The sequence below is a fragment of the Oncorhynchus kisutch genome, linkage group LG4 (assembly GCF_002021735.2).
Source record: "Oncorhynchus kisutch isolate 150728-3 linkage group LG4, Okis_V2, whole genome shotgun sequence".
Classification (NCBI taxonomy): Eukaryota; Metazoa; Chordata; class Actinopteri; order Salmoniformes; family Salmonidae; genus Oncorhynchus; species Oncorhynchus kisutch.
The window spans coordinates 66,895,874-66,922,839 of record NC_034177.2 but is presented as its reverse complement, the minus strand read 5'-3'; the positions used below and the strand labels follow the sequence as shown (position 1 = coordinate 66,922,839).

At 40.3% G+C, this 26,966-nt stretch overlaps 2 protein-coding genes across 24 annotated transcripts in view; both read left to right on the top strand.

Annotated features, from left to right (window-relative positions):
* The window catches only part of LOC109889887 (collagen alpha-1(XIII) chain-like), a 113,872-nt gene extending 107,289 nt beyond the window's left edge, over window positions 1-6,583 (top strand). For 20 of the 23 annotated variants that reach the window (XM_031823434.1, XM_031823438.1, XM_031823433.1 and 17 more), the window contains 2 exons: window positions 316-354; window positions 2,505-6,583. In XM_031823434.1, coding sequence (XP_031679294.1) covers window positions 316-354; window positions 2,505-2,534 — 69 coding nt within the window. In that variant the 3' untranslated portion in view covers window positions 2,535-6,583. Of the gene's footprint in view, window positions 1-315; window positions 355-585; window positions 2,142-2,504 lie in introns of those variants that run through there. The other 3 variants (XM_031823436.1, XM_031823449.1, XM_031823450.1) reach the window with 1 other exon arrangement.
* Window positions 6,584-6,844: 261 nt separating this feature from the next.
* On the top strand, window positions 6,845-26,966 carry LOC109888778 (cGMP-dependent protein kinase 2). The gene is made up of 19 exons (XM_020479952.2): window positions 6,845-7,069; window positions 7,734-8,270; window positions 9,801-9,967; window positions 10,421-10,534; window positions 11,385-11,490; window positions 12,862-12,925; window positions 13,022-13,099; window positions 13,280-13,374; window positions 13,765-13,833; window positions 15,573-15,671; window positions 15,848-15,998; window positions 17,941-18,077; window positions 19,512-19,601; window positions 19,722-19,863; window positions 19,959-20,122; window positions 20,424-20,546; window positions 21,198-21,260; window positions 23,824-23,890; window positions 23,998-26,966. The coding sequence occupies exons 2-19, from the start codon at window positions 7,801-7,803 to the stop codon at window positions 24,091-24,093; spliced, it is 2,295 nt and encodes a 764-aa protein (XP_020335541.1). The 5' UTR covers window positions 6,845-7,069; window positions 7,734-7,800; the 3' UTR covers window positions 24,094-26,966.

The following is a 26,966-nucleotide window of genomic DNA, read 5'->3' as shown; positions in this document are numbered from 1 at the left end:
CATTTACTGCGCATCTTGTCCAAATCCTCCCAAAGTATCTAAAATGGATTGTGAAACTCAACAAAGTCACTTAGAGATTTTGAATATGATGTGTGAAAAATGTTAATATCGGTCCCATGATTTAAGGGAGATTTGTGCCACAAATGCTAACATGTTAGCATGTGGAAAGAGTGTGAGGGGAAACTAAACCAAAGCATGGATTGCTGTCATACTTTGTCTATAAAATGTAATTTTGTCATTTGGGTGAACTATCCCTTTCATGTAAAGCATTACCTCAGAGTGTTTATGACTCACTCCCTCTCTTTCTTTCCTTAGGGGGATGATGGCTTACCAGTATCAGGGTGTTGGAATAAAGTAAGTGAAAGAGTTGATATCCTGCTGTGAATGTACACTATCTGCATCTTGGGCTGATTAAGTGCTTGGTAGTTCTGCCTTTTGTATTATCCCCGTGCCAGTATAATCAACATCATCTGTCATTACCTCATTAATACAGTAGAAAAGTACATAGTTGTATTCATGTTCATTGTATACTCAATGAACATTGCATGAACTAATGTGTGTGTTTTTTTTGCCTTCTCTTTGCAGTAACGATAACTTCGGGGTGGCATGTGTGATTGTACATAGAATATTTATTTTTGTACTTTTTATCTGCTCTCTTATACTGACGAGAAGAAAAAGAAAATCATAAAAATATGGCAGGTTCTTTGTACAGAGTGTTTATTTGTATTACTTGTAATAATGTTTATGTATTGGATTTAATAGCTATGCATTATGTCAACATGTTTGGATAAGGAAGAAATGATAATGTGGCTACATATGCATGATATTTGTGCATAATGTGAACAGATATTGCCTATTAACTTATTGTATCCTGTTGTTTTGTTTTGTTTTGTTGTGACCACGCTGCACTGAGTTGTGGGGCTGGAAAGATGAAGTGTTGGCTTTTTAAAATATCTTAGTTGAACCCTCTTTGTAGAGATCAAAATGATGAAAACCTACAGCCCCGCAAATGTTCCTGTCTAAATATGTACACAACTCACGTCATGGTGACAGACAGCACTGTATTTAGTCTGCACTGTACAGTATAGCCATTTTAATCACTGGTGCACAGATGCCCATGGTTCTCAACGCATCCTCTTTTAACCGTTTAGGGTTCTGCTATCATAAACCCATAACGTATCCTGAATATCCAGCATGCCACACTAGCACATTTTGTCGTTGTCTCTAAAAGGGAAACATTTTATCTCATGAAGGGGTTTCAACTGAGATTGCCTGACCAATTGAAGCTTTAGTTGTTTCCCCCTAAGCAAAACAGCAATTTTGAAACAGAGAACAAATACTTAGCATTCGCTGCTCTTTCACTGGCTGAGTAGTTTCACAGCCAGAATGACCAACCATTCTAAGCTACAGTATAGCTTCACGTTTAACCTGGCCTCAATTTCTTCAAGTCATCTGTAAATATATATTTTTAACCAACTCTAAGGGGCCACATCATCCTGCTTTTTGACTATCAGGCTCTATTTAACTGTAGTTGTTTGCCTTTTTTGTTAGAACTTTATCAAATTGATACAAACCCATGTAACAAGCTTTCTCTTGGATGACTGAAATATTGCTGCTGACCCTGAAGGCATCCTGCTGCCACATTGCCTCTATGCCCAGTGTGTAACGCATCCATCTATTTATATGAAGAAAGCTATTAAAGGACAATGAATATCTTGTTAAGAAATACCAGACTAGTTATTTGCAGCTGTACTTTAAGAGGGAGTGACCTACGTCCCCCTTGCTAACTGTGTTTATGAATCAGTATTGAAGAGATGGATGAAGGGGACTGGAGTAGAGTTGGTCCATTGCCACTGCTCATTGTAAAAAAAGAAAAAAAAAGAAGCTCTCTTTGTGTTCTGATCTGCCTGGAAATGTATAGCTAGATTAAGAGATTACCACCTTTTAATAAAGTCTTCATCAGGTTCTTATACCTCATGCTAACGTGTGCCATGTTCCCCTGCCTTGCTCTCCTTGTTATAGGTTCAACCCAAAGTTCATGAGAAATCATTGAGAATCTGTTCAAATTGACATTTAAATGTTTGTTGACCTTTATATGTTCAAAATGACAATCAGAAATAAACGTTTTTTTTTTTATAGTACATACAGTACAGTTGTGTGCTTTAAAAATAACATATACCTTTTTTTATGGCATCCCTTTCATTGAAGACCATGCAGAGTTTGGGATCTGGGGATGCATTTTAGGAGTGTTGTATCATGCTAATGTTTCATTTCACATGAATTGTGTTGAGTGTGCATTGAAGTCTGCTATTTCCATTGCTCTGCTGTGGTTTGTAGTAACCTGAATGTGTGTGTGTGCCAAAAAGCATGAATTGTGCTGTTTGAGGTGAGTTCTTTGAACTGGCATATACAATAAACTACACAGGAATGGTAAAAAGCATATACTATAGATTGCTAGTATGGAAAGAGTTATCCCTTGACACAAACCTCTTTTTCTTTGAAAGGGTCAAAATCCTTTCCAACTGGCCAAGTAGTAGAGGTTCAAGAGATCTGCTCAACAACGTTTCGCTCAAAGCTGCAGGATGGAAACTTGAAGGCATTTGGAGATATCGTTGAGTTTTGACCCCACCTGGGGTTGTCATTTTACTCACAGATTTTCCAGCCGGCTGAACACAGAGCCAGTAATATTGGGGGGCTCCAGTCGCTAGCAGTGAGCAGACTGACTTCAATAAGACTCAGAAACAAAAGGATTTCAGTTTCCTTTGCAGTTCTTTGCTGAAGGCTCCTCGGGTTGGACAAGCCATCAAAGCCACAAAGCGATAGAGACGCATTTATTTGAAATATGTGCTTTTCTTTGAGATGTATATCTTTATTCACTATGTGAAAGTGAGACATTCACTTTTTATAGTGTACAATTTCCTGTTTTTTATTTGACACCAACAACTGTGATTCAAGAATTCAGAGCAGCTCGCAGAACAGACAGATGTAATCTCTCTGTGTTCATGTGTTTCCAAGACAAACCAAAAAACAAAGGGAAATGCTTTTGATGATTCCTGATATCAAACTCACTGCCTTCTCTAATATCCTGGGTGTTGCAGGCATATAACATACTGTTTATGTAGCTATGTGGCCTGACCTGTGCCCAAGGAAGAACTTTATTACCAGCATTTTGTTGGTATACATTTATACATGTCTAATAGACGTATATTACATTTATTCACATTATTGTACCGAGATGTAAAACTCACCATATATCAATGCTGTAAGAGTAAGTAGTGTACAGTAGGAGAGGGTTCACACACTTTTTTAAAGCGCTCACTCCATGTTCTTGTATATATATTATGTTGATGTGACATGGGAGCCTCTCATTTTATCCCAAAATGTTTTTACGCAACATAGATACTCTATTGTTTTAGACTGTCTTAGATAATACATGTCTGCAGTCATACTGACAACTTTTAATGAGTATTTAAGCAATAAGGCCCGATGAGGTGTGGTATATGACCAATATACCATGGCTAAGGACTGTTCTCACACACAACGCAACGCGGAGCGCCTGGCCATAGCCCTTAGCTGTGGTATATTGGCCATACACCATAAACCCCCAGGGTGCCTTATTGCTATTATAAAATGGTTACCAATGTAATTAGAGCAGTAAAAATACATGTTTTGTCATACCCATGGTATACGGTCTGATATACCACAGCTTTCAGCCAATCAGCTTTCAAACCACCCAGTTTATAATCTGGAATAACCTGATTCATATCAGTTTGTAAGAGCCAGAGTACCATAATCTAATTTACCCTAAAATAAGATTCCTGAGGAATGCCACACTAAATGCAAGTCATCATGAATCAAATTGGGCAGCTAATTTCAGCAGGAATAAGTTCAACACCTTTATCCTGTCCGTATGAATCGGTGGGCTTCGGTGTAACTGTTTGTCACCTTTGAAGTAAAATATTAACCATAAAGAAGGCAGATTTTTATTGTGGGCAAATATTTATGTCAAATTTTGACATTATACAGCTCCTCTAAACATGTTGTGTCATGAAAAATTATGCTTTCATACTGATGAAAGAAAACCCCTGTTTTTGAAGGTCTTTTGTTTAGGATTGTGTGACGTGTCATGGCTGGAGGCACAAGACCAGTTTTGAAGCTATTGGACAGCTGGTAACTGACGTTTAGAACCATTTTAAATCCAATGAATTGCTTATTTAGGTCGCCTATTACATTTTGACCTTGTGAAACTCATTTTGATTTGAGCAGTTGGGGTAAAGGTATTTTATTACTTTCTCTTCCAAAAATGTAGCAACAATTTCATAGCATTCTTGTGTGAAAACGAAGTCCGACGACTGAACTGACAATATGTCCATCTTGTCAACGACTATGATATCTTGTGCCTTTTACTATGTTTAACACAACAGAAGCATTCCTTATGTCATATTGACAACTGTCTTCTAACCCTCCTCACACCTCAAATCAAAATGCACATACAATAATAATTTGAATATTCAAAGTGGTGAATACAACACAAGTCCATATTCATATCCAAATTGTGTGTTGCAAACCAGGGTCAGTTATTGTGGTTGTTCATTAGATTTGCTAAAGGCCACATTGACCTAGGCAGGCAGTGAGGGTGAACTCTAGCATTACTGACACGAATTGGTAACAGAAATGTAGTCTAAAGGCAAAAGGATCTAACCATTTTAGATAACATTCTGATAAAAAAAAAACATTTTTATAGTTAATTTGTTTGGAATGTTTGCCTGAGAACTAGGCTTTACTCTGCCCCTGTTGATTATGAATTTGAATTAACATGTAATTACACACGAACAGCTCCTATAACACAACCTTTATATAAAAGGGGATCAAGTCAAGTGCTGTTACTGTATTAAAGTAATTACTGTAAATGCAAATGAATGTAAAGTGTTGCCTTATTGTTTTCTTTAACAAAGGTGCTAAACAAGCAACCTTCCTCCCAAGGATGTAAATCATTCTGTAAAAAAAAATATTTAGTGGAGCACTTTCGTGCAATGACACATAATGGACGTGCAATTAGGCCATTTTGAAGGTTTTCATTTGATTATAAGATTATTTGGTTCACCTCAAATCTTTCAAACCATGGTCCCCAGTAAATGTGTCACATTACCGCCCACAGTCCTTTATTAAGCTGAGTACTCCTATGAAGATAGTAGCTATATTCAAAGAATCATTCATTCTCTTGTAAGAATGTATTCAAAACACTATTTCACCTTAGTTCATTTACTGTAGGGTCGGTCATCTTTGAAAGTTTGTGTGAATTTAATGTCTGCTTTTTATCACTGATATTTTGCACAATGGCAGTCAGTACTCTTTAGTTTTACAATATCTTCTCTGGACATAATTATTACATGTTTGTATTATATTTCTTGGTATACATTTCCCAGCTACTTTGTCTTCATCTTTTACCGTATTTATATATGAAGTGTACTCTTCATGTAATTATGCATACTTCAAATATAACTATTTAACGCATAATATCTTAGAACATGTCACTCGTGAAAAACACTTAACTGATGATAGGTCTTGTGAAGTTATTTCTGGACCTGAGCACGAAATGTGGTCCTTTGTGAATATTTGTGTTTCTACTGAAAAACACTTCACAAAAAACCCTTCAATTAAGTCTTCAATTCATTCTTGATTTTAGTCAAAGCCAATTTACAGTTAATGCCTTCTCATGTGAAGAGTACACAGATGTGTTTGAGGAATGGTGTTGTATCCACTGTAAAGATATTTGATTCATCACTTTAGTCGACATTACAGATATGTTTATGCCAGTCTATGATCAATGCATTCTGTTTTGTATTAAGTGGATCACCATTATGTGTATTTAAAGCAGTTTAGGAGAGATATAGTTAAGGTCATAGAAACCATTTTAGAAGACCGTTATAGAGTACTGCGTTATAGTTAACCTGCCGTTGACATTCATTGAGTTGTTTTCTTAACTATCTACTATGTAGTGTGCTAGGTAGAAATCAAGATGTATAATATTATAAAACCAGTTTGTGTGATAATCAGTTTCAGTAGCTAACTGAGAATGGATATGAGGGCATTTATTTCAATGCATTTGATGTAAAAACCATCTGCATGCTGATATTTTTGTTTGTAAGCATTATTTACTATTTGACAGCAACAGTGACATTTTACAAACTTATGTTCTGTTTTAGCAAAATACTTATGGGAATTTATTTGATATGCCATTTTCTGCACAAAATGAGGAATTATGTCAGTAAAGTGACCTTTTATAATTTCCTCTGCTGTTACAGACTCTTGAAAATGAATGAATTGTAACATTTGAACATTGAATTGAGGTGTCAACATTTTGTTTCTCGAGAGTCAATGTGAGTCGTCAGTAAAAAAAAAATGTAATACAGAGTTAAGTATGCTGTCTAAGGTGCTGTTTCTTTCTTCCAGAAACTGTTTTTATAAACCATAAATGGCAGCTTTTGTCACTGATTGCCAATCATTATTTCCCTGTTCAATACATTTTGAGAACATTGTCAATAAAAATACATCTAAAAAAAGTGAATTATTATCATTTTAACCCTTGTCGCTAGAGGCATCTCTCAATTAAACCTTGTGGAAATAATCTCCAGTAGCCAGACTTTTTTTGGTATAGAGCATTTATTCTGATAAACCTGGTCAAAGGTAGGCTAATAAGCTGAGTTTGAAAGAAGTAATCAAGACATATATTTAAATTTACAGTATCAATGCAAAGTGCGAATATGGCCAGTATTTAATAACTGGTTCTACGTTGATTAACACCATGCAACCACCAGGGGTAGCCACCAGTAGTAGCCAAATTCAAAACAGATGTTCGCTTTTTTGCCGTCATTGGACTGAGTGAGAGAAGTACTATTATTACCACGTCAGTACTCAACATGACGAGAAAAAGCTTTTGAGGAGGATGTCACAGATTCCAGTCCATTCAAAGGAGAGGACCTTCTTTTATGCAGGTGTTTGAATACCTGAAGAGGCTCGTTCATAGCTTTTATGAAAAAGTCTACGGCATTACATTTCGAGAAAACGGGTACGTATTCCACGATATTGTAAGTAAAATAGCAGCTTGCTCTCTAAAATTCGATAGATATGGTGTTGTTTTGGAATATTGTGGTGAAATTACATTTAGGCTATGATAGGAAACATGATGTGACTGTGTGAGGTGAACTTATCTAATGGCTTACATATATGGTGACTGTGATGTGGTTGTCTCACCTAGCTATCTTCAGATGAATGCACTAACTGTAAATCGCTCTGGAGGATAAGAGCATTTGCTAAATGACAAAAACAATTGACACGTGGCATTTTTATTCAGCATTATTGTTGTGTTGCTGCAGCATATGCATGTCAGTGTTTCAATATCATAGAAATAGAATAACATTCTCAAGATATATTGATACATTGTATCTCAGTAATGGCAGCATGTATGTTATAGGATATTGTATCAGTTCTGTGCAATGAATGCAGAAATCTAGGCTTCCTTATTTTCACAGTCATGTACCCAATTTCTTTCCAAGTTTCATTCATTGGAGGTTAAACCGAATTCCATTTATGCTGTTATCTTCTTAGTTGTTGAAATATGATCATAGGGATGTGTCTCCTGTGGATTCAAGATTCTCTGTTGCACATCACATCTCTTTGTATTCCTAAAGGCATTATAGCAGAAAGCATAACATAAATAAATTCCTCCTCAGTGAGAAAATACTTTTCACCAGACGGAGACATATCAGTGACTAGACGAGGGTGACCAAGAGCTTTCCTATGGTGGCCAGCCAACAGCTGGCCATGGGCAACGGTTCAATCAAAGCCCCACGGCCAGAGGACAGCTTCCTGGCCTCCAGCCTCAAGGTGTGTGACACGAAGCCCTTGAGGCTCAGGATAGCCCACCTGGAAGAAGAGCTGGCCCAGAGGGACCAGGAGTTAAAATCCCAGGAGCTGCAGCTGCAGAGCCTGCAGAGAGAGCTGGAGGCTAAAGTCTCCCAGATAGAAAAGCTTCAGGATGCCATCGGCTACAACAGCCTAGGCCGCTCCCCTCTGACTCCCAACTGCCACCGCCTGCTCAGTGTCATCAACCAGGGTCCCACCCGCTTCCACAGGGTGGCTGTGGAGGTCCACCGTAGGCTCAAGGCCAAGGAGGGTGTGTCGGCCGAGCCCACCTCAGGGCACTTCTGCGGGGGTTTCAGAGTCCACCATGTGTCCATAGAGAGGGCACGTGTTCGCAAGGACTCCAGGTGGGTGTCAGAGATCAACAGAACCACACAATGTTGTTGAGGTAATTTTTTTACATTTTACCTTTATTTAACCAGGCAAGTCAGTTAAGAACACATTCTTATTTTCAATGACAGCCTGGGAACAGTGGGTTAACTGCCTGTTCAGGGGCAGAATGACAGATTTGTACCTTGTCAGCTCGGGGGTTTGAACTCGCAACCTTCCGGTTACTAGTCCAATGCTCTAACCACTAGGCTACCCCTATTGGAGGGTTAATAACTCCAAAACAGTTCCATGTAGTGGTGGACAGCCCCGACTACTTGTTCCTATTCTCTTGTTTTCCCACAAAGGCCTGTTCTTTACACATATGAACCCAGTTGCATTGTAACGTATGTGATAAATAGACACATGTCATGACATGCAAGCAGAAATGTTCGCCAAAGTTTAAAAGCAATCAGCTGGATCTGTGATAATAAAGCCTACCTTGAATCATTATTTGTGCTCAGCGGAGTCTGGTGTAGGCTACTGTGCATGCACAGTTTTCAATCCGATCACGCTTTGTCCGCAATGCACGTTTTAAAAGCAATGTCCCCGCGTTTGCGGAGAACACATTCACGGTAAACACTGCCGGCTTAATCGTAAATGACCTTTAAATGGCACATTGTCCAAATCGGATTGAATCGGATTGAATCCCGGCCCAATCCTCCTCTTGAAAGGATAAGACGGTATGGAGCTCTGTCCAAGCCTTTGTAGTGTCTGCCACTCCAAGGAGATTTGAAAGCCTGTATTAGCATTGGGGATAATAGGAAGGCACACGGGGAAACAAAGGCCTGAGCATCTATATGCAATATGCATGGGCTGGATCATTATGGCTTTAATTAAGCAGACCTCGGTTGCCTGCCCCCTACTCTCCTGCTTTAGTCCATTCACCAGGTCCATTTTAGGTTAATGGACTGGCCCTCGGCTGTCTGATGTAATAATTAGAGGCCTTATAGTTAAGAGGGATGCAGGGGGAAACTGACACGCCTAATGGTACTACATCAACCGTTTGTCTCCTTCTATGTGACTGGTTTAGAGACTAGGGAAAATATAGTGCTTTGTCCATCTATGAAAATCAAACATGAATGCGGTAGTAAAAATACAGTAGTAATGGCCTGATTGAAAGTCTCTTGTGATTAACTTAAGCTCTTACTCATGGTGGTGCAAACTCAACCACCAGTTAGCATCCCCTACTGTATGTTTGGTTTAGGGGGCTGTTTAAGGTGAAATAATGTGAAATCTGCATTTGAGGGTGTTATCCAGGACACTGCATGCATTGTTACTGTACATGTGTAATATATTGACTCATTTAGTTCAGAAAAGTTAGCCAGAGACAAAAAACGACATTATTCAAAAAAAAAATCTGATATTTGATATCTGATATTTGGCGTACAACTTAAACGTTGGATGAATATTGATTTGTAGGTGAAGTAAACCTTTGACCTCTAAAATTACAGAGTGTCTACTTGGAGGTGTTTCTCTCTACCTCTTATCTGTGCTCCTCTTGCTCCCAGCACCAAGAAGTTGATCAATGATGCCATCATGAACAATGACTTCCTGAAGAAGTTGGATCCGCAGCACATGAGGGAGATGGTGGACTGCATGTATGAGAGGATCTACACTGAGGGCCAACTGGTCATCCAGGAGGGAGAACCAGGGAACTTCCTCTATGTGCTGGCAGGTCATATCAACTTTATTAATCTCTGTTAACCCAGAAGTAAAACCTTGCGTAATTTGGTCTGCTGCGTGATTGACTTCTGTGTCCATGTGCGTTTGAAATGGAAAGTTCCGGCAAAAAAGTCTCCACCCTTGTAAAGGGGAACTCTCAGCCCCCCCAAAAACACCTTCCGATCTATGCAAAGTTTTTGAGACAAAGCAGTTTAAGAACCTCCTTCGCCCAATCTTTTCCAAATAACGTGACGAAAACCCGCAAACCGGAACTAATGCTGCTCATTATCTCATGCATCCCATTCAGTCCGGGCAGAATCTTCGGTCTACATGCAGAATCTTCCCATAGGAGATTACAGCTTTAGTAACTTCTTCACAACGGGGTTGTCTGTGGGTTGTAACACGAACACAGCACATACCGTATTTAGCCGTTTGTCAACACTCATGCTAGGTTTTTCGTCTTCAGATGGCCTGCTAGAGGTCATGCAGAACGGCAAATTGCTCGGAGAGATGCGTCCCAGGACCGCCTTTGGAGAGTTGGCTATATTGTACAACTGTAAGAGAACTGCAACAGTGAAAGGTGGGTTTGATTTTAGTCCCCTTTGAGATACAATACTTCTCCACACACATCATAAACCAAGTGTTCATACTCAAGTGCAATCATGCAACAAACCCTGCATATGACATATGACATACAAAAGTATCCATGTATGACAAAAAGCAGCAGGATTTTCTGAGAAGTCACCAAGGGACTATTGCATCCTCATTAGAATATGCAAACCATATATCACAGTCTCCTAGTCAACAGCTGCTTCCTCTAATCTTGCATAGAATAGTATTTGTGTGTTTATTAAGGATCCCCATTAGCCTGTTGCCAAGGCAGCAGCTACTCTTCCTGGGGTCCAGCAACGTTGAGGCAGTTATACAATTTAAAATATTACATGACGTTATGTTTCATAACACTTTACCCAATACATGAGTGGGTTCTCTCAGGCCACTACTCCACTATCACATATTTACAACACAATATCCATGTGTACGCGTGCGTAATACTGTGCACCTCCCATAGTCTGTTCTGGACTTGAGGATTATGAAGAGACCTTTGGTGGCATGTCTTGTGGGGCATGCATGGGTGTCCGAGCTGTGTGTTAGTAGTTTAAACAGACACCTCGGTGCATTCAGCTTGTCAACACTTCTTACAAAAACAAGTATTGATGATGTCAATCCCTCCTCCACTTCGAGCCATGAGAGATATATACGTTTACAATCCAGGGTTGCTCCAAGCAGTTTAGTCACCATAACTCTTTCAGACATTAAAATGAGTAAATGTTCATGGAATGTTTGGCCAACTCCTATAACATTATAAGAGTATCCGGCCCTGTGAATGTCTGATTTTATATGGTGTGTTGATTGGACTTGTAATTTCCCAGCTGTATCCCAGGCTCATATCTGGGCTCTGGACCGGCAGACCTTCCAGAGTATTATGATGAAATCTACACAGGCTACGCAAGAAGAGTACTTCAGCTTCCTACGCAGGTACATGTGGGAGCTTGGTCTTCAAGCCTGAAACGGGCATTGATGTAAATGGAAGTTTGAAGGACAGTTTGAGTTGCGAACACATTTTTTTGCACCCCTTGATAAAGATGAGCAAAACATACTGTATAAAATAAATAATGCAAATTGTAACCTATATTGTGTCCTCAAAGAAATTGGAAAATTATATTATTTTATTCTAATACAATTTCTCAGAGAACGAGATTTTGTTAAACAAGTTATTTCCCCCCTGTTTTCGAAACCTTTCAATATCTCATCATATTTGCACTTTTTTCTAAAATGTTCTATGAGATTAGAGAAAAACATTGGAAGGGATCTTCGACCATCCCTCGATACAGAATATTTCCAGAACCTTGATCTGCCCTCTTCAATTCAAACCACAATCCAAAGACTGAGATGGCCATAGATTTTTTTATTTGACCTTTATTTAACTCGGCAAGTCAGTTAATTAAGAACAAATTCTTATCTACAATGACGGCCTAGGAACAGTGGGTTTAACTGCCTTGTTCAGAACGACAGATTTTTTACCTTGTCAGCTTAGAGATTTGATCTAGCAACCTTTCAGTTACTGGCCCAACGCTCTAACCACTAGGCTACCTGCCACCCACATTTTGATGTGTGCTTGGGGTTATTGTCTTTCTGGAAGATCCACTTCCTGCCAAGTGTCAGCCTCCTGGCAGAGGCAACCAGGTTTTTGGCTAAAATGTCCTCTTACTGGGTAATGTTCATGATACTGTTGACCTTAACAAAGGCCCCAGGACCAGTGGGAGCAAAAGAGCCACATAACATCAAAGATCCACCACCATATTTTACAGTAGGTATGGGGTTCCTTCCTCATATGCATCCTTCTTTCGAAGCGAAACCCATTGGTGTGCATGGCCAAAGAGTTATACTTTCATATAATCTGACCATAGCACTGGTTCCAATCCAAGTGCCAATGACGTTTAGAAAACTCCAGGCATTTACATTTGTTGGACGACATGAAAATAGAGCTCGTTGGCCATGCACACCAGTGGTGGGTTTTGTGTCGTAATGCATTGAAAACAGGAGTGCCAATTATTTTGACCCCTATCTTTTTGAGAAGAAATCTCTTTCTCTGAGCAATTGTATTAGGATAAAATAATATAGTTTCCCAATTTTGGGGAGTATACGATATAGCTCAGTATTTGTAATATTTGTTTTCTTCAGTATTTTTTGCTCATCTTTATCAAGGGTGCCAATCGTTTTCCACCTGACTGTAACCTATTAACAAGGTTATCTTTGAAGTTGTTGGCACTATGTCACAATGCTAAATCCACATTATTAGCCGCATGTTTTTCCCAATAACTATCTCTGTGTACTTATCTTGTACAGTGTATCTCTGCTGAGAGACCTGCCAGAAGAGAAGCTTGCCAAAATCGTTGACTGTCTGGAAATTGTGAGCCTTTACTGTTTTTCTAACCAGACTTTTTCATAACTGGTGATTTAGGAAGATTTGTTGACGTATAAAGTTAATATTCTGTCTCATTCCTAGGACTATTTTGATAAAGGAGAGTATATCATTCGGGAGGGCGAGGAAGGGAACACTTTCTTCATTATAGCTAAAGGAGAGGTAAGAGAAAGGACCCAAATCTCATTGTTCATCTTTGTTGCTGAAAAGAGTCACATTCCTCTCTGGCATTACAGAGAAGTTAAAGCTGTTATCAAACCATGATAGATCATGCAGACAGGTCAGCCATTTTGGATCAAGGGGAAAAAAGATAGCACTTAACATGCTGTGTTTTCTGCCCAGGTGTGTGTCACCCAGACCACAGAGGGCTGTACTGAGCCACAGGAGATAAAGACTCTGGGTGTGGGCGACTACTTTGGAGAAAAAGCACTCATAAGGCAAGATCTGTTTACTGATCTCTTTAACCATCTCAAAATGTTCAATGGGAAAAATCGCTCTGGCCTGGTTTGTCTTGAGCACCAAGTTCAAACACACTTGTAAAATAGTACTTTGGGTTCCCTCTTTCTCCCATGTTAAAATGTATTTGTTCTGCAGTATATCAATCAATTCTTAAGGCTAGCCCCCTGACTGACAACCCACACATTTTACCACTGCAGTTTCAATCAAATTCTTTCACAATATTGTAGAGTAGTGGGTCGTGGAATGTTAGTCTGGTGACAAAGACATGCATTATCAAACAGCTATTGTATGATTCTGTAGTGAATTTCAATTGGTTTCAGTTCTGTGTAGTTCTGCTGATTTAAATGTGTCTGTCTGTCTCTTTCCAGTGAGGATGTGCGTTCAGCAAACATCATCTCCACTGAGAATGACACACAGTGCTTGGTGGTGGACAGAGAGTGAGTAGCTTCATTGCACATGCACACACACATGCACACACACATGCACACACACACACATAAACATTCATACACAAATACTAACATGAAACAACAGTCATGTGTTGAAAACATTTGTATCGCTTTGGTACGATTTTCACAAGAACGTGGTGAATTTTCAAAACTCTTAGTACAAAACTCCAAACTAGTAACACGCAGCCAGTCTCTCAAAACATTTCACTGTGCATTCATTTTGTTTGGAGACATCTTTCACCACATAACCACTGATCCGATATATCTGTTTACTGTGAAATATAATGAGTACATTGGTTTAAAGGTTTGATAATTGAAGACACCTTCAACAATGTAATCAAATGAAAGAAACATAATGTTTAGCAGGCACTGGTTTGCCTCAAGCCTGTCTTAAGCATTTGACCAACGGTTCTCATCCACATTGCAGTGTATGTCCTCATTGTTCATGCACCTGGGGAAAAACCTTTTGGCATGGCGAATCCAAGTCTGACATTGATCAGGGTTGATGTCATCCATTGCCTGAAGGAGGGTCGCAGGCTCATGTGGCTGACAATCATACAGTTTCCACCTCCATGATGATCATCATGTCTCGATAGGGTTGAGGAAAGGAGAAAACAGGAGCAGGTAATGGGTCAGGAGTCGAGGATGGGCCCAAAACCATGCCTGAACCACCTCTGCATGGTGGAACCTGACATTGTCACACACTATGACATACATGACCCTTTCACCTTGACAGGCCTGCTCAATCTCATTGAGGAACTCAATGAGGTGTGCAGCATTGTAAGACCCAAGTAGAGGCCTACGCCCTACCATACCATCTTCAGATATGGCTGCACAAATGGAGATGTTTCCCCCACGTAGTCCAGCACTTGAACAGTACAAGTAGTCATTATCTATGATAATCATGTATTGCATTTTACAGAATTGTATTGTACTTATCTATTGTAGGGATGCTGTGTGGCTCAGTTGGTTAGAGCATGGCACTAGCAACACCAGAGTTGTGGGTTAAATTCATACTGGGGTTAAATACAAAAATGTAGGGACTTACTGCTGTCACTTTGGATAAAAGCGTCTGCTGTGTAAATGGCATGTATTACAGTACTCTGTTGGCCAATGCAATTTGACTAAATCAGTGTAAAAAAAACTCTACATACAGTACATCTCTGTTCTTGTCAATATCAGATTTAGTTTAAAATTAGTGTAGAGTCAAATCATATTAGTCATGATCATAATTGTACATTACAGTATATATCATCATTTATATGTTTATACTTTGCAAACATGCATTTTAGTTATGTAGTAAAATCTGTATATAGTAGACAAAGTAGTTTAAAATCTATAGATTTACCCAACGGTTAAGTGATTATCAATTAAGAGCAGTTGGATTAAGTAATAGTAAAAGCTATTTTAAGAAATGAGAAGACAGTCATAGCAAAAGTGATATGATAATTAAATTGTGAGAGGCAAGTACTTTATATGAACATGTTTTGCAATGCGAAACATGTATTTCTAGATGAAACACTGATTAAGTTCGGTGAAAAAGTGACTGTATGATTTTTGTGTGTTGTACTCAGTCAATTGATAATGTTTTTAGAGTTTTGACAGAACTGCTTTTTTTGATGATCTATTTCGAGTTTTGTACTAGGAGTTGTAAAAAAGTACCACATTATTTGTGAAAATTGCACCAAAGCAATTTGGAGGGGGAAAAAACTATGCTTCCCCTCCAGCAACTTCAACCAGATGGTGGGCACTTATGAGGAACTGCAGGCATACCTGAAGGAATACGTTGAAGAGCTCTCCCGATGCGACGAGAGAAGAAATGCACTGTGAGTAGTGGAGGCCACAAAATGACTGTTACCAGACATAATTCAAATAACAAATGGCAGCAACATTTACAAATACCCACCCACCCCAGGGGCCTCACTGTGTGCAGAAACAGATATTTAGGAGTGCACCATTAAACCCAAATGATTCCCCCTGCCTTCTCCCCTTCCTTCCACAGGCCCCTTTCCCCCCTTATCGACTCGTCCCCAGAGGCCCAGGAGGTGTGTCGGCTCAGGGAGAGGATTGCCGTCATCCCTACGCATGACCCCTTCCAGGACTTGGAGGTCATAGCAACACTGGGCATGGGCGGCTTCGGCCGAGTGGAGCTGGTGAGTGGCCGGATGTTTGGGTCACACCCCCCGAAGCAATGTCGAAAACGACAGCATAGGGCATAGGCCTTCAGTTGCTATAAAAACAATTGAACATTCTGAGTGTACAAAACATTAAGAACACCTGCTTTTTCCATGAAAGCAATGATCCCTTATTGATGTCACTTGTTAAATCCACTTCAATCAGTGTAGATAAAGTGGAGGAGACAGGTTAAAGAAGGATTTTAAAGCCTTGAGACAGTTGAGACATGGATTGTGTTATGGGTGCCATTCTGAGTGTGAATTGACAAGACAAAGATTTAAGTGTCTTTGAGCAGGGTTCAATTCTCAGGCCGACTCTTTTCTCTGTATACATCAATGATGTCGCTCTTGCTGCTGGTGATTCTCTGATCCACCTCTACGCAGACGACACCATTCTGTATACTTCTGGCCCATCTTTGGGCACTATGTTAACAAACCTCTAGACGAGCTTCAATGCCGGTCAGCACTACTTCCGTGGCCTCCAACTGCTCTAAATTGCAAGCAAAACTAAATGCATGCTCTTCAACCGATCGCTGCCCGCACCCGCCCGCCCGTCTAGCATCACTACTCTGGACGGTTCTGACTTAAGTGGACAACTATAAATACCTAGGTGTCTGGCTAGACTGTAAACTCTCCTTCCAGACTCACATTAAGCATCTCCAATCCAAAATTAAATCTAGAATTGGCTTCCTATTTTGCAACAAAGCATCCTTCACTCATACCCTCGTAAAACTGACTATCCTACCAATCCTCGACTTCGACGATGTCATTTACAAAATAGCCTCCAACACTCTACTCAGCAAATTGGATGTAGTCTATCACAGTGCCATCCAATTTGTCACCAAAGCCCCATATACTACCCACCACTGCGACCTGTATGCTCTCGTTGGCTGGCCCTCTCTACATATTTGTCGCCAAACCCACTGGCTCCAGGTCATCTAGAAGTCTTTGCTAGGTAAAGCCCAGCCTTATCTCAGCTCACTGGTCACCATAGCAGCCCCCACCCGTAGCACACGCTCCAGCAGATATATCTCACTGGTCACCTGCAAAGCCAACTCCTCCTTTGGCTGTCTTTCCTTCCAGTTCTCTGCTGCCAATGACTGGAACGAATTGCAAAAATCACTGAAGCTGGAGACTTATATCTCCCTCACTAACTTTAAGCATCAGCTGTCAAACCAGCTTACCGATCATTGCACCTGTACATAGCCCGTCTGTAAATAGCCAACCCAACTACCTCATCCCAATGTTGTTGTTTTTTTTGTTGCTCCTTTGCACCCCAGTATCCCTACTTACACATTCATCTTCTGCACATCTTTCACTCCAGTGTTTAATTGCTAAATTTCTATTATTTCGCCACTATAGCCTATTTATTGCCTTACCTCCCTAATCTTACTACATTTGCACAAACTGTATATATAGTTTTCTATTGTGTTATTGACTGTACGTTTGTTTATCCCATGTGTAACTCTGCTGTCTGTGTCACACTGCTTTGCTTTATCTTGACCAGGTCGCAGTTCTATATGAGAACTTGTTCTCAACTGGCCTACCTGGTTAAATAAAGGTGAAAGATATATATATATTTTTAAAACAGGGTATGGTAGTAGGTGCCAGGCTTACCGGTTTGTGTCAAGAACTGCAACGCTGCTGGCTTTTTCACACTCAACAGTTTCCTGTCTGTATAAAGAATGGTCCACCACCCAAAGGACATCCAGTCAACTTGACACAACAGTGGGAAGCATTGGAGCCAACATGGGCCAGCATCCCTGTGGAACGCTTTCGACACCTTCTAGAGGCCTTGCCCCAACGAATTGAGGCTGTTCTGAGAGCAAAAAGGGGGTGCAACTCAATATTAGGAAGGTTTTCCTAATGTTTGGTATACTCGGTGTATATGTAAACAATATGAGTAATTGTTTTATTGCAGGTGAAACTGAGAGCTGAAGATACCACATTTGCTCTGAAGTGTATTAAAAAGAAGCACATTGTGGACACAAGACAACAGGAGCACATCTACTCTGAGAAGAACATCCTTCAGCAGACCAACTCACACTTCATAGTCAGGTCAGCGTCATGTGCTCATGCTGCTCTCTGATCCTCAAGGTTTATCCTCAGACAACAATGCCCATTACAGAGTCCCCAAAGCATTGTAAACATTCAAAGCGTTTTACTCATGCTTTTCTTCAAGCTTTGACATGGTTTTCCCAGTGTACTTTACATGATACCTGTTTGTAGCAGTGTGAAGGATCTCCAATATACCCAATCATCCAGACTGCTATCACCTGGAATGAAACAGTGAAATGGACCTTATGACAATCACGTTCACCCCAAGAGCAAGAGGGAGACAAGCCATATTGATGTTTACAAGGCCTCCCATGTAAAACATCTCATAGGTTTTGCACATTTTCTATCACCAATTGCTTTTTGAAAGATGCTCTTGTACTGTTTGAGGAAAAAGGACATACAATATCATGCAATCGCAGTAGGTCGATTTATGCAAAGTAGGACCTTGTGTGTCCGCTGAATGCATAAATGAACAGTTGAGTGAAGGACAAATTCATTGTCGTTCAGATCTATGAAACAGAGAAGAGAGTGATTGTTTTTAGTCACAATGGAAATTAATAAAGCATGTATTGTATTCCTCTAGTATATGAATAATGCATGTTTAGAGTGCGGTTTCAAACAGAAAGTCAAATGTGTAATATAAATGAGGCAGTAGTCTTCCCTACAAACCTTTTATTGATTTTTAAGATTTGTACGATTTTTTACAAATATTATGCACATGATCTTGAGTTTTCGACAAGGGGACGTTTATTTTTTCCCAAGCGATATGGTTCCATTGCCATGACTCCCATGACTTGAAAGTGAAAGGTCTCATTTCACTGAATAGCCTATACAGACAAGCCTTTGTATCTTAGGTCTCAGATTAATAGGGGACTGTGGAAGTGAAGGGTGTTGACCTTGAGACAAGAAGTGGTTCATAAAAGAAAAGTTTGAACTTTTTCCTCTTAAGAGAGAGAGATGCCCCTCTGCATGTTCTATGGTCCAGGAGGAGTTGCTAAGGAGTCCCTTTAAACAATGTCAGTTTGTTTTGGGTCTCAACGTTGAGTGTAGACTGAGGTTTGATTTATTTGCCCTCTGACATTCAAGGACAAAAGTCCTGGGCAAACACAGCTTTCAACTGCCACCCTAAAAAGGAAAGTTCCGTTTGATGGCCATCACCATCCTCACACGTCTCTCTTTTCCCTCTCTCAAAATGGTCCTTTCTCTCCATCTGCTTTCCTAGAGTTGTTCTTTGGGCCTCAATTGACAAACAGGTCCAATGCGAAACAAATGGCAGCTTAACTGCTTAAAAGTACGTAATCCAAAGAAATATACTGCAGAGCAGAAGACCTCTGTCAATAACTCATGTCTTTAAGAACTCCAGAACAGTAACGTTAGTATTGTTCAGATGGTCCTTGTGCACTAAGTCGTCTTAAATGTCACTTTGTGTTCTAGGTTGTTTCGGACATTCCGAGATGACAAATATGTGTACATGCTACTGGAGGCCTGCCTGGGTGGGGAGCTGTGGAGTGTACTACGGGACATGTGAGTGTAGGTTGTTTTACATCTGCGAAAACACCCAAAAGCCTGGAATCAATGATGCCAATCAATCATTAGTATTAAGTCCTAGTATGTGTCTGAATGTTGGTCTTGACTATGATACAGGAGTTCCTTTGAGGAGCAGACAGCCCGCTTCTGCATTGCCTGTGTCCTGGAAGCCTTTGACTACCTCCACGCCAGAGGAATCATCTACAGAGACCTGAAACCTGAGAACCTACTACTGGATGCAGAAGGCTATGTCAAAATGGTAATAGACCTTCATTTGATCACTGCTCATTTTCAGTTGTTTGTACATAGTCATATACAGTATGTTCATGTTACAGTATCTGTCTGTTTCCTTAGGCAGACTTTGGTTTTGCTAAGAGGATAGGCCTGGGGAAGAAGACATGGACGTTCTGTGGGACCCCAGAGTATGTGGCTCCAGAGGTCATCATGAACAAGGGCCATGACTTTGGAGCTGACTGTTGGTCTCTGGGGATACTCATCTTTGAGCTACTGACTGGCAGGTGAGTCACTATGACAGTCTGACATGTGGCTCACAGTACTAGTAAAAATGGTGCTGCTCTTGAATTTGTCTCTACGAACACTTCACTTTGAGAGGAACCATTAGGCATTAGGGCCCCATTTGGCAACCATGGTAACCAGCTTGACATGGCGAGGTTGAGTGTATGAGAGACTATTTGAGATAGCTTTTTGGGCTGCATTGGGCTGTCTAAGTGTTTCCAGCATGTCCATGAAACCATGATTTTTTTTTAATATAGTCACCATTAACAGGAACCCTAAGTTTCTGTTTTGTACGTATTTTAGTCCACCCTTTTCCGGAACTGACCCCATTAAGATCTACACCATGGTCCTCCATGGGATTGAAAAGGTTGACTTCCCCAAGAGGATCAGCAAGCGCCCCGATGACCTTATCAGGAGACTCTGCAAGTATGTGGTTGTAGCATTACAAACTGCTGCTTTGCTTGCCAATAGAAGTGTTGTCAGGGACAGTTTACTATTAGTCATTTTTATTAATCACACACATACAAACACACACTTTTTGGGTAGATGGGGAATTTGAGGTTTTAGGCTATGCCTATTAACCCAGTAGGGGATTGTGCCTCTGATGATAAGAGGCTGTAGTTGAATGAACTAAGCAGTGTATCTGTCTGTCTACATTGTTTGAGGTAAAGCCAACACAAAAAACAATACTATGTAGTGCAACCCTTATTTGCATCACCATTTCAGATGACAAAATGACATGTTTATATTGTACCGATAGGCTACTGGATAATGCTAGTGAGCACCATGTTTCAAACCCTTTGGCCAGCTCAGTCACACAGCAATTGGGCCTGTGGTAATTGACCAGACAAAAACCATTGTGAGTAATTGGTCCATGAATGGCCTGCATTGATGTCATCAGGAAATCACATGTCAAACCAGACCAGCTCTGAATCAAACAGTCTGCGTCATATCTACTGTACAATATCAATCTGCGTTCATGTGTATAGGGTATTAGCTGCAATCACATTATCAGCATTCTGTTTGTCCAGATGGTTGTCAACAATAACTGACCCGTGCATCATTTCCTTCTCCTAGGCTTAACCCTGTGGAAAGGCTTGGTAATAAGAAGAACGGCATCATGGACATTAAGAAACACAAGTTGGTCCACTTCTTATTAATGAAGCATCATCAACACCACTCCACGCCTAGACAGATCCAATATCCTAGACACTCATCAGCTATTGTGATACTAATTATGCACCATACAAGGATACAAGCACTATTGAAATATATCATTTGTCATTGGTGTTCTTTAACGGATGAATCCATTGATTGATTTCTGGTCCAATGCAATTCGAATCCAGCTCAGATTTAACAGCTTGCTCAGTGGTGCCTTCATAACCAGTAGGCTACCCAGCTAGCAGATTTGGTTCCTTGGAAGTTGTGGGACCGTATGTTTTTGGTTTCCCATTGGTTCTCGGAACGAAGTCATGTGTTTCCTGACCGATTTAAAAAATAATAATAATAATAAAATTCTAAGAATGGAAGAAAATGTTGCTTGTCCTGGGAACAAAAGTTTTAGGTTGCAGGGAGGTTCTGAGAACATTTTACTATGGTTCCTGAGAGATATTATGTTTTATTAACCTTCTGAGACCAGAAAAAGTAGGTTATTTGAAGGTAAGTAAATAACGTTTTAAGAACATTCTCAAAATTTAGTGAATGTTTTGAACAAAATGTTTAAATATGTTCACTGAATGTTTCAATTACACTGCTATCTTAGTTTAGCTGTTTTGAACTCTAAGCAGAGAGAGAAATGAATTTGTAATGCAAACACTTATTTTTGTATTGTGTCACAGCGTCAGTGAGATTCAAACTTATGATTTTCTGTTTTCTATCCATGGAATGAGTCCACTGCGCCACCAGGATGGAGCTAACATACAATGTTTGTTTTTTTATTCATACAAAGCTGTTCACTTTAGTCTATTCAAACAGACCCCATTTCAAAGGAAACAAGCACTCATTAAGATCAGGTGTGGCCAATTAGGGGCGCAGCCAACACACCTGAACACCCTTAACAAGAGTGAGGATAGAGAGAGTTTTGCTGAGAGGGGAATGTATATGTTTTTAGCATTCTTAGATTTTTTTTTAGAATGTTCCTGTTTTCTTGTGTTTTTTTATTGAAACTTTACATAAAGTTCTGAGAACGCAATTACTGTTTTTAAATAACATTCTTAGAATGTTCTCTGAACTAGAGATGTGCACGGTTATTTGAATAATAAAATACTCGTGTGAGCATTTATTTTGGGGCCCAAACATGTATAGGCCTATTTTAACACTGAAAAGGCTTTTTCTAAATTAAATTAATATATGCATGTGACATTTCAAATAATCTATTTAATAAAACAACAAACTTTTCAATGTAGTTTTTATGACATGCGCCCCATAAAAAAAGACCGGTAGCCATCCGGTAGCATTCACGTGTGTAGCTAGTTGTTTATGTTGGCCAATCAAAGCATAGCAAATGTAGTCTGAGTTCACTAATGCAATGCAAGATGGAATAAAATTACGTAATGAGAAGTAGGCTACAACGAGCAACCAACTGGTTAGCTGTTGTTTTATATGAATGGGTTTGGTGAGAGAGTGCAAAATGTAGCCTTAATCAACCAGTCTGGCTAGGCTACTCCAGTCAATACAGGCACTATTCTATGGGATGATAACTTGTAGCAGCCACACTGTTTTTTATCTAGTCTTGGCTGTTGACCTGGCTGTTGACCTTTCAGAAACGTTCTGATAAATTAATCAAATACCAAGAAAATTACTTTTTTGTTGTTGTAAAGTTCCTTGAATTTGCTGAGAATGTTCCAAAGCCAAGCAACTGTCCTGCACCATACCCAGAACGTTGTGGGAATGTTGTATGCAAATAACCATAGGACAACCACACTCTCTAAGAAACATATGGTTCTCAGAATGGTATGTGCTAGCAGTCACTTAGAGACATTGGGCTAAATATGTCAGAACCGTATTAAAACTTCCATTGGTGGCAAATTCTCTCTGCACTGTGCAAATAATTGTGTGATGAGCACCTTTCCCCCCCTCCTCTTCAGTATCATGTCACAACACGCAGTATTGCATAACAAACAGCACTTTCACCTGGGAGCAATTAGCTGTGAGAATGGGGGGTGCAGTTGTCCCCCTACTCAGCAGAGTAGAGCCTTAATAGACCATGGGACTGGCAGAGCTGGCTTCTTCTCAAGTCATCAGGGAACTAATGTTTGAAGCAGGAGGAATATGGTTTTGTTTTTTAAAAATTTATTATTAAAATAGCGAGTGGCATTTTGACTTATGTTTGGTGTTTGGACAGATGTTCTGTGTAGGCGAATGATGTTTGTTAGAAATGGTATGAAAACATTAGTGACCCTATTAGCAGAGTGACGCCATTCTGTTTTTGGTGTTGCTATGATTGCATTCTCCTGTGTGTGTGTGTGTGTGTGTGTGTGTGGCTGGCTTCCTGTAGAAGAATTGTATTTTTTTCTCCACTGCTTGAAACAGGGCCCTGTAGGGTGAGAGCTGTCTTTGTGGAGTAACTTGTGCATGTATGCAATATCTACAGTATACAGACTGTGCTGTATTGTATTGGTTCTGGTGTAGTGTGTGGGCACTGGGGGATGATGGGATCTGTAGTTCTGAAAATGAACAGCTGCCTCTTTGTGACATCCTGCAGGTGGTTCCAGGGCTTTAACTGGGAGGGTCTGAGACGCCAGAAGCTCATATCGCCACTGAAGAGAGAGGTGATGTGTAATATTACATTTACCACAGAAAAAGACTACATGGCTGCTAAAGAAGTGCTTGGATGTGACTGTATCTGACTGGTGTTCTTTGCTGTTCCTCTTCCCAGCTGAAGGGGCCGATGGACCACAGCCACTTTGACATCTTTCCCCCAGAACTGGAGGAGACACCAGACGAGCTGTCAGGCTGGGACAAGGACTTCTGAGGTGCCCCTGGAGCCTCTACACCCTAAAGCCTTTTGTCTATATAGGTGGTGTACCTCTACTACCTGACGCTAGTGTTCCGCTAGTGCAGTGAACTGTGCTATCTGCCTTAAAAACAATCAACTCCACAGAAGCAGCCATGACTGAATACTGTAATCCCATCTCTTCCCTGTGGTTGCCGTACTTGCCATACATTTTACATCATGACTGCCTGCCTGTTACTGCCTTTCTTGCCTGCAGACGGAGGAGATTGCCTCCTTAAGAATTGCGTTTTAGGTTTTTGGCCGGAAGAGCAGTGTGTGAAGTGCCGCATGAAACTCTCATGAGACAACAAGGACATTTATCAAGTGATTGAAAGACTGAGTGCCAAAAACCCTCATCTCAGTCCATTGGGTTATTTCCCTCAGACAGCAACTGATGGAGGACAATGGAAATAAATAGAAAAGCTTATTTATTGTTACAATTAAAGCCATTGCGTTTTTCCTTTTGGCTTTCTTCAAGGTTTTTAAAGAAGTGAACCAAAATGAGGTTTTATACATTTCAAAAAAGCCTCTTATGGACTCGGGGACCAATCACAATGAGACAAGCTAAACAAAATATGATGTGATTAAATGAGTAGCAGAAATCAGACCAATTGTCCTTGCCATATCACACTCAATACATACAACACACAATACTTCTGTAAAAACCCTGAAGCAGGCCAAAAGGAAAAACACGTTGGTTTGACAATAAAAAAGCTTTTTTATTTACTTCATCAACCAAGAGTTGCTGAATCTCCTTTCAACTTCAGTTTGCGCCTCAATTCATTCACCTTAGTTGGTGAGCGAAGTAGCGGCAGTGTTCCCTTCCCTTCTTTCACTCAGAGTGATGTGCCTAATTTGTGTCCTAAACAATAATGACAACCTTCGAGGATGTCCTCAGCCTTCCAAAATGTAGATGCACTACATGGCCAAATGTATGTGGACACCTGTTCATCGAAACATCTCATTCCAAAATCATTGGCATTAATATGGAGTTGGTCCCTCCATTATTGCTGCTATAACATCCTCCACCCTTCTTGGAAGACTTTCCACTAGATGTTGGAACATTACTGCAGGGACTTGCTTCCATTCAGCCACAAGAGCATTTGTGAGGTCAGGCACTGATTTTGGGCGATTAAGCCTGGCTCGCAGGTGGTGTTCCAGTTCATCCCAAAGGTGTTCAAAGAGGTTGAGGTCAGGTCTCTGTGCAGGCCAGGCAAGTTCTTCCACACGATCTCAACATACCATTTCTGTATGGACCTTGCTTTGTGCATAGGGGCTTTGTCCTGCTGAAACCGGAAAGGGCCTTCCCCAAACTGTTGCCACAAAGTTGGAAGCACAGAATCGTCTACAATGTTCCCTTCACTGGAACTAAGGGGCCTAGCCCGAACCTGCCCAGGGACTGTGGTTGAAAATTAGCCGGCTGGCTAAAACTGGCACTTACTGAAACGTTGACTACTGTGCACTGTCCCTTTTCCTGTAAAAGTAAAATAAACTCAAACAATGAAAAACAGCCCCAGACCACTATGCATTGGGGCAGGTAATGTTCTCCTGCCATCAGCCAAACCCAGATTCACACGTCGGACTGCCAGATGGTGATGCGTGATTCATCACTCCAGAGAACGGGTTTCCACTGCTCTAGAGTCCAATTGCGACAAGCTTTACACCACTCCAGCCGACGCTTTGCATTGCGCATGCTGATCTTAGGCTTTTGTGCGGCTGCTCAGCCATGGAAACCCATTTTATGAAGCTCCCGACGAACAGTTCTTCTGCTGAAGTTGCTTCCAGAGGCAATTTGGAACTCGATAGTGAGTGATGCAACCGAGGACAGATGTTTTTTTATGCACTACGCGCTTTAGCACTCGTCGGTCCTGTTCTGTGAGCTTGTGTGGCCGACCACTTCACGGCTGAACCGTTGTTGCTCCTAGATGTTTCCACTTCACAATAACAGCACTTACAGTTGCCCGGGGCAGCTCTAGCAGTGCAGAATTTGACGAACTGACTTATTGGAAAAGTGATGGTGCCACATTGAAAGTCACTGAGCTTTTTAGGAAGGCCATTCTACTGCCAATGTTTGTTTATGGAGATTTAATGGCTGTGTGCTCGATTTTTATACACATGTCTGCAGCGGGTGTGAACGAATTAGCTGAATCCTCTAATTTGAAGGGGTGTCCACATACTTTGGTCCATGCAGTGTATGTTTATATTTAATTTTTGAAATTGTGCTCTAAATGTTGATCAAATGTATAATCAGACCTCTACACATGCTTTGTCCTTCGATCATACCTTATCTGCCTGGTGTGGTCTTATCAAAATATGTAATATAATTTTTCTCACTAATCCTCAGGACAGCCATTATTGTGTTGTTATATAATAGGTTTGATCCAGCTTGGTTGGGAAAACGGTGCATTAAGTCATGAATCCACTTTATTCCCAAAGGGGCCAGTTTAGGTAATTAGTTTAGTAAAATTTCACAAAATAAAGTATGGCATGTGTACAATTGTATCACTAACTGATGGAAGTAATTATGGTTGTAAATGATCTGTAAATGAAAATGCATTGTACTGTAGATACAAAACAGAAAGATGGGCCACATTAGAGTCACATTGCATTGAATGTACTGGAAATTTGTGAGTAAGGATATATTTCCCTTCCATTCATGTTAAACAGTTGTTAGTACTAATTTAAAAAAATAAAAATAATGCAGCCATTACTGTATTTTACATAACTCCTAAACTAATGTGCACTCTTAACTTATTGAGCAAAGCTCTATTGCAGTATATGGTTTTGTAGATGTTACCAAAATGAACCCAATATTTATTCTGTTTATAATAAAACATATTTTCAATACCTGA

Excerpts from the sequence above, each read along its gene's own strand:
- LOC109888778 (XM_020479952.2), top strand. The coding sequence starts at position 7,801 with ATGGTGGCCAGCCAACAGCTGGCCATGGGCAACGGTTCAATCAAAGCC. Across the intron at positions 15,672-15,847 it reads GACGAGAGAAGAAATGCACT|GCCCCTTTCCCCCCTTATCG; the intron begins GTGAGTAGTGGA and ends TTCCTTCCACAG. Across the intron at positions 19,864-19,958 it reads CAGAAGGCTATGTCAAAATG|GCAGACTTTGGTTTTGCTAA; the intron begins GTAATAGACCTT and ends CTGTTTCCTTAG.